This window comes from Chinchilla lanigera, unplaced genomic scaffold (genome assembly GCF_000276665.1).
Source record: "Chinchilla lanigera isolate Chin_1 unplaced genomic scaffold, ChiLan1.0 scaffold00049, whole genome shotgun sequence".
Lineage (NCBI taxonomy): Eukaryota > Metazoa > Chordata > Mammalia > Rodentia > Chinchillidae > Chinchilla > Chinchilla lanigera.
In genome coordinates this window covers 8,597,423-8,605,466 of record NW_004955450.1, presented here as the reverse complement: position 1 = coordinate 8,605,466, position 8,044 = coordinate 8,597,423, and the positions used below count along the sequence as shown (strand labels likewise).

Here is an 8,044-nt window from a genome sequence, read left to right as displayed (position 1 = left end):
AAAAAAAAAAAAAAAAAGAAGTAAAAACTGCAAGGATTTTTTTTTTTTTTACTGTCCTTTGTAGCATTGCCTAACTATACATTTTTATTGCATGTAATTAACTGTTTTACTTGTATACATCAGAAAAACCAAAGAAGTAATTTTTTTACTTTCTCTCTTTTATTTAACAAATTACATCCTGATCATTCTTTAAAAATTTGGAAAGTTCAGAAAGGAGAGAAAAATGACAAAGTATGCAAGAACTTTTCCCTTACAATATCACAATCCTCAGCTGGGGATATAGCTCAGTACCACAGCGCCTGCCTGGCAAGCATGAGGTTGTGAGTTTGATTCCCAGTACCATAAAAGAAAAAAAAAGAGACAGAAAGAGGGAAAGAAATTATCACAATCCTTTGGCACTATCTAAACTTTGGGCTAGTCCTTTGTTGGTATCACACTGTATACTCAACTGTGATTTTACTCTTTCACCTAACAGTTTATCGCAAACCTTTACAATATGATTTAAAACTCATTATAATATTTTCATGGCTATGTAATACTCTGTATTAAGGATATATCACAAAACTGTTTGCCACTACACTTTGTTCAACATTAAACTATTATTATTTTTTTGGTCTTTTTTAAAGACAGGGTCTCGCTATGCAGTCCAGGCTGGCCTTAAACCCACTTAGTAGCCCAGGCTGGCCTCAGACTCACAACAATCTTCCTGCCTCAGCCTCCCGAGTGCTGGGATTATGGTGTGTGCCACCATGCCTAGCTCAACATTAAATTATAACTGTGAAATTATTAATAACTCATTTCTAGTTTTTCACTGTTATCAACACAATACCGTGAACATCTTTCCTATTTGTATGTCAGCCTTTGTATTTAGGGTACCTCCTAGAGGTGGGCTCCTTGGTCAGAAGGTACGGACATTTTTTGGGTCTGAGTAGCTAAACTTCCTATTATTGTAATGAAAACTCAATGAGTCTGCAGTAACTCATCCAATCATAGAACAGCCTTGTGTTGTAAAACTAGTCCAAGTGGCGTGGAATTCAATTTTAGTATTCACACATTAACTCGTTCATTCATTCAACAAATCTTGATGGACCTTTTGTCGTGTGCCAGCAGTGTACAAGGGCACACAGCAACGCATGAAGCCAGCCAAGCGCTGGCCCTCTTGGGACTTGTATTCTAGTGAGGGAGGCAGATGATGGAGACGCATTCTATTGTCAGAGAGTGATAAGTGATACAAAGAAACTAAAGCCAGGGGCTGGGGATTTAGCTCAGCAGCAAAAGCGCCTGCCTGGCAAACACAAGGTCGTTAGTTCGGTTCCCGGTACCGGAGAAAAACCAAAAAAAAAAAAAAGAAAGTAAAGCCAAATACTTAGGTAGGTATAAAGAATGTGTCAAAGTGTAACTCTACAAGAGTTCTACAAGTACAGTATTCTTTACTGATCTGTTATCAACGGATTTGCTATACACACATTTTTCCTCAAGAAAATCAGAATATCATGCTTTACATGGTGTAATTGTGGTCCTTCTCCTGTACCTACGGGGGAAATGGTGATACGCTTTTGCTCAGGGATCTGGGAAGGAGGCTGTTTCTGAGTCCCATCCTGTCAGGCTTCCTGTGCATATCCCCAGCAGGTTCAACCCATCCATCATAATTGTCCCAAGTGGTCCTTAACTGTGTCACATTCTCTCAGAGAATATTCGAAGGGTAGCAGAACAGATGAGATCAATGCAGCGGTAATGTAAAACGTGCCTCTAGAAAAGGAAATTTCACATTTGACTGGAAAAGGCTCCACCGCCCTTAAAATATCTTCTTGATTCTGTTTGATCTTCCACCAGAATGTGATCCACAGAGTTTTTTTTTTTCCATTTGAGTACATCTAAGGGTGGGGCTTTTGCTCCTCAGGAAGTGCTTCAGAGTTCAGAAAGACTCATTTGAATAATGATACCTTTCAAAGCAATTGCAGAAATTATTCCTGCAAAACTGCCACTGATCCGCGTGAACTTTACACTCAGTTCTCTCCCTGTGTGTATCTCTGCTCAGTGAGCTCCCTATTTGCACCTTTTATTCTCTTTATAAAGGTTAAGGACGCTGACGGTCACTTTTAATTGGCACTCAAGTCTTAGGTTATTTCTATGTCTCAAACCTGATAGCTATTTGTTGACTTGCAGACCCCACCACATCAGAGAATGCCACTCTTTGGAGTTTTCTCCTCAACCTTGGATATTAGGTCTTGTGGGCAACTTTCCATCTATTTTAGTTTAATAGTTGCTAGAAACAATTTCTGTTTGGGGAAAAAAAAATGGAAAGGAAAAAGAGTCCTCCCAGGTCTTTCTCATGGTGGAGGAAGTGGTGCCATTGGAGAGAATCGCCTTTGATTTGACCCTTTTATTAGCTCAGGGGGTTAATTTAAAAGCCCACCCCCCTGGGGGTGACATGTTGACTCAGAAAATCATAGGGAGTGAAAATTAGAAGTACCTCAAGAGGCACCCCGTTGGAAACTAAAGTGACTTCCTAAGGCTATAGGAAGGCAGTGACAGACCAGAGTCCAGGTCTTCTAACTCCAGACCCATCACTCTTCCATTATCCATGTTATGTGCATTGGTACCTTCATAGGGATTAGTTTAACAAATTGCTTTCCAGCCTAGCAGGGGAGAAGCAGCAGGTCAAGGCCAGGCTGGCTCTGATGCAAGAGGTGGTAGAGGAAGGCAGAGCAAGGCGACCACAACACAATAAAGCACCATCTGCAGAGTTATAGACAGCCAGGACAGTGAGCATGGGTGTCTTGGGGTAGGGGACAGTGTGGGATAAAGTGTGGAAAGGAAAATACCATGAGGGAAGAAGGAGAGACAGGAAGGAAATGAGCAGAGTAGAGCAAGGACAAGCCTTACTAGTAATTCCTTTCTTTCCTTTAGTTCTGTATGGATTTGGGGTATTTAGAAACAGGATTTTTCCTTATAGTAGCAAAAATACTGTCCTAGCAGAAGACCCACAAACTGGCGTTATGCTCTTAGACAAGCTGTTCGCCTTCCTGAGCCTCAGTTTCCTCATCTATTAGCAATAACCACACTAACCAGGGATGAGGCACTGTGAAAGTGTAATATGCCATAATCATCACAGCAACTCTTCAAGGAAGCCTCACTTTTACAGCTGAGAAAAATGTTAGATTCCTAGAGGTTAGGAATGCTCCTAAGAGTACACAGAAGATAGTAGCAGAGAAGGCATCTGAGCTCCAGTTAGTTGGAATTCAGCACTAAGTCTTTTCCCTTGGACCCAGAATAGTTTACAGGGCAAAATGCAAAGTATCAGAGCCCTGGCCTAGGAGCACCAATCTCCTGCTCAGGGGTATGATGACAGGATAAAACACAGATGAGATACATATTTTAGTTACAAGGAACACCAGGATGGTCAAAGCCCAATGAGGATTAAGACCACCAGGCGTGGTGTTCTTGGCCTTTACTAGGTACACAGCTTGATTGGGGAGTGTGCTGGTGGCTGCAGGAAGAGGTAGGGGTGAACTGTTGACGTGGAAAGCACACAGAAGCAGATCATGGTGAACTAGTAACCTGATTATCTGCTAACTGGGACTACTGAGCTAGAAGGAATTTGGACGAGTCAAGTCCTTAGCTGCAATGTTATCTTGCTTTGAGGTACCAGAACTTCACAGACCATTTGCTAGTCTCAATTCTGGCCATTGGCTTAAAGATTAACCTGCCCGTAAGTCAGCCGCAGGTCTTGCCACAAGTCATGTAGGCCTAGGACAGACTCTCAATTTATCTTTGTGCCAATCTATCAATATTAATCACTGCCTGCTTTGCACTGTGTCACGCTGGTCCTTAGCAGCAGAGACAGTGACCGTCAAGATCCCTCATGTTTTAATTCAAGACCTGATCATGCTAAATTTCTGGATCCTGATGAAATCAGCTACTTTCTCTGAATACTGTATGTACCTTTTGAATAATTCTATCCAGCTATGGGCCAGGGATATAGCTCAGTGGCACAAGCACCTGCTGGGCAAGCACAAGGTCCTGAGTTTGATTTCTGGTACCAAAAAAAGAAATTCTATCCAACTGAGGTCCTGATATCTGTTCTATGCAAAGTTCAACACACTGTGGACTTTCACCAAAATTTTAAAAGATAGAGTAAGACAAATGGAGTCTTTGATCTTTGGGGAATAATAAAAACTCTATTCATTCTCTGAACCTAAGCTTTCACTTAGAGTCATAACATGCAGGAAGAACTTACTTTTCACACAATGCAACTGCCTAGACTAACTACGAATGGGTGTGATTTGCTGTTTGAGAAGCTGACCATTGACTCATAGATTCAAAATTATTTTAGTCTATTCTTCTAGGCTGTGGAATTATTATTCTCTAAAAATGATATTCATGTTGAATTATCCCAAATATTTGCTTACTTACTATGAGGAGATCATTCCCATATCCAGTTTAGGGATCTACAAATGCTACATCTATGTGCTGTCCACTTATATGAAAATAAAATTTTTCATAGGAAATTCAGCTTAGAAATATATTACTTTTTTCTGGAATTTTTCTTAGAAGTGGCTATTTCTAAATTTTAGAATGTAATATGGGGCTTGTATTCTTGCTTTGCATTGGATCTTACTAGCCTATGAAATCATCATTTTATCTTCTGGGTGGGTTGTTTTTGTTGTTTTGTTTTGCTTTAGATTTAGAATCTTCCTGAAATAACTGCTCTAGAAACTCTCAAAGTTACCTAATTAGTGATTACACTTTGCAAATGAAGACGAGCATTTCCCAGCTAGTTGACTCAGTCAGTTAGAGCAGGATGCTAATAATTAGGCCACAGCCACCGGTTTGGGCTGCGTATGGGCCAATTACCGAGCGCAGGCTTCACGCCAGGGTTAGGTAGGGCTGTGGTCCTGAGAAGGCCCAGGTGACTGCGGCTGTCTCCGCACACGTTTTTTTCCACCAGAAAGACAGATTTTGCTACTGAGTCAGTAATACCGCATTGGAAGTGCAGCACACTGTAAACAAAAAAGGAGGGAGGAAGGGAGGGAGAAGGAAAAGAGGGAGGAGAAGAAGGAAGGAAGGGAGGGGGGAAGGAAGGAAGGGAGGGAGGAAGGGAGAGCAAACCAACAAATAATGCTAGACAAGTTCTTGGAGATAGATAATAAAGGAAGACTAACAGAAGGCACCAGAGCCTGAAGTGTGGCATGACCTTTAATCAGGGCTGTGATTCCTAGCAGGCTGTGAAGCAGCTTTGCCTTTACCTGCTCAATGGGTCTCACAATGCTGATGCACTGCTTTAATTTGGGAAGGCTTCCTCTTGAGAGGCATGTCTGTTCTTGCTCTAAGTCTCAAGTGCTCCCATGTGTGGCATTCTCTGTGACAGATGTACTACAGTTATGCTTTAGCTGACTCCAAACCCATAGCTTCCCTGTGCCTGAGTGGTCTATTGGACGTCCAAGAGAGTGTCTCCTCTGAGAGCAGGTCTTTGCTGGAATATCACCCACAAGGTAGGAAGGTGCAATCCCTTTGTTCTCCAATAGCCCCTGTTAATTCTGCAGCCCCAGCCTGCCCGTGGCTGTTCTAGCAGAAGGTCTAAAATGCATCTGTTAATGTACATAGATAGCTTAGCCCCAGCCAGTGGACGGACACTGAGGAGAGGCTGAAGAGCCCCTCTCCCTTCTGACCTTCCCCCAACATTGTTCCATTTGCACTGATGGTCCTACTTCCCCATGATTCTCCGTAAGGATAAGGAATCTTGGGACTAGATGAACATCAAGGAGACGGGATTCTCTGACAAAGCTCCCATGCACAACTTTGCTTCTTGAAGTCTCAGAGTCCTGGTGACTGGATCAAACGTGGCTGGCAGGACCAGCCAGCTCCGCCCAAGTCCATCTGCGATTATTTTGCGTGTCTGTTTCTCACTGGCGATGCCTTGCCATTCTTCTCTGAATTCTAACCTTCCCTCCATCAGAGCCTGTTCCTACAGGGAGCCAGAAATGTAGCCCCTGGCTGTTTCTTTTGGAACATGTGCCACTTGTCTTCCACCAGGAGCCACAGCTCCTCCTGCCAGATTGGTGTCTGCTAAAGGCGGCATTGCTGTTCTAACTCTCTTTTGCCCATCCAAGAGGAAGGCATTTATCTATCTCCACCTACCAAGCAGTCTCCAGTCTGTCTTGGGGTCCTAGTTAGATTGGAAAGAGTTAGAGTCTTGGTGAGAAGACTTTTTCCATCATTCTTCTGCCTTATGACAGCTCACAAGTTACGAGCATGCAAAAGCTAACTGCGATTTAAAGCCGGCTTCTCAAGTAAAAAGAAAATTTCCATTTTGGATTTAATATTTGCTTTTTTGGCATTTTCACTTGAGATGAACATCTATAATCATTCCACCATCCAGAACCTGAGAAAAGAAAAAGAAATCAAAGGGAGTTTAAATTGCTTGGTTTGTTTATTTGTGGCTGTATTGTAAATATATCTCTCGGCTTGGTTTCCTCTCAAATAGCTTCCAGCCTTGTATGTGTTAACTACGCTCAGTTAACATTTACTTAGTAAAGAAAAGCCTGGGGAATCTAACAGCAGTGCTCACTCAACACGGTGAGGTGGCACAGTAGTAACCGATAAATTAACTGGAATTTTCTTTGGAGTTTTGTGAAAACTCTTCAAACTGTAGAGAGCAATATAATCATTCAGCTTGGTAAAGACGGACTTGTACATCTGAAAATACGGACATAATGAAGACATGCAAGTCCTTAAGTCCCTAAGCAAGAAGGAACGATCTCCATAGCACTAGCCGACTTACTAGGGAGAATTCAGGGCCTGCGACATTTATATCCACGCCCCTCCCGCAAGCCTCCAGACCGCTAGGAGCACTAGGGCATGGGGCACAGTGTCTATTTTTCAGTGCAACGGGTTGTGATCATTGAAATGGAGTGGTTTTGCAGGGGACAGCAACACTTCTTTACTTATTTCTTTTTTTTTTTTAAGTGAAGATGTCTTTATATATTGCTATTGTCGTCCAAGTTTCTTATTTGATTTCTAAAATAGAATGTATTATTTTTAATATAGAAAAATATAGAAAAAAGTTTTCCATTATCCCATTTTTAGAGGCCCTCTCTTGATATATATTTTTAAATATTTCCATAGCTTTAGTCTTTATTCAGTAGACATGGAAGGAAAATAAAAAGCAAATGCTTTCTTGGTTTTACTTGCTATGAAATGTGTGAATCCAGTCTACAGACATCCCCAGATACATACCTGAGAGGACAGTAGATGTAAAAAGAATAGATTTAAAATGACCATGGTGATAATACACAACATAATGCTTCTTATAAAAATCACCTCTGGATATTAAGAGAAAGTGACAGGCGAATTCTAATAAACACTAAAAAGCAACTATCTTCTAGGAAATCACGAACAGCTCTTATTGGAACTACTTGAAATTATCCTGAAAACAGCAAAGCATGACTTCATCTTTTTTATAAAGTGTGATAAATGATGAGCAAAGAATCAGCAATGTATTCTCTAAGACCAATATACATGTCTGAAAAGTAAAACTACAAAAGATTATGGGGTCAGCTAACCATATCAAAGTAAACTAAAAGCATAATTTTTAATGATCAAGTTTCCTTGAGCAATGTTATTACACTTCTATAAAAATGTTATTGGCTTTGCATGATCTCTAAGCTATCTTCTTAAGAGTGAATTTTAATGGTACATAGTAGTCAGACTTGCATATTATGATGAGGATGTGTTAAATCAGTAATACTAGGACCTGTATCTTCCCATCATTGAGTGGTAAATGATAATGTGACAGTCAGACTGTCTTGATCACTCACTGAGAAAACACCATCATATATTTCATCTCTGGCAACATTTTTTTTTTTCACAGACCCCGAAAATCACAGCTTCTAGAGTTCCCAAATCATCATGGGATTATGACTTTTCTATTTATGATGGCATCATCAACAAGACAGCCCCAGACTTCTTAGCATTCAAGGAACGTTTTAGCTTAACTTGGGGGAGCATTTTTTCTCTCTTAGAACACATCGAGAAGTTTCTC

The 8,044-nt window shown here is 41.0% G+C and overlaps 1 protein-coding gene across 2 annotated transcripts in view; it reads left to right on the top strand.

Annotated features, from left to right (window-relative positions):
- Positions 1-8,044, top strand: part of Iqch (IQ motif containing H) — a 198,621-nt gene that overhangs the window by 89,344 nt on the left and 101,233 nt on the right. For both annotated transcript variants that reach the window (XM_013518930.1, XM_013518931.1), the window contains exon 10: positions 7,874-8,044. This exon is cut by the window's right edge and continues 378 nt beyond it. In XM_013518930.1, the coding sequence (XP_013374384.1) occupies positions 7,874-8,044 (171 nt within the window). The remainder of the gene's footprint in view (positions 1-7,873) is intronic.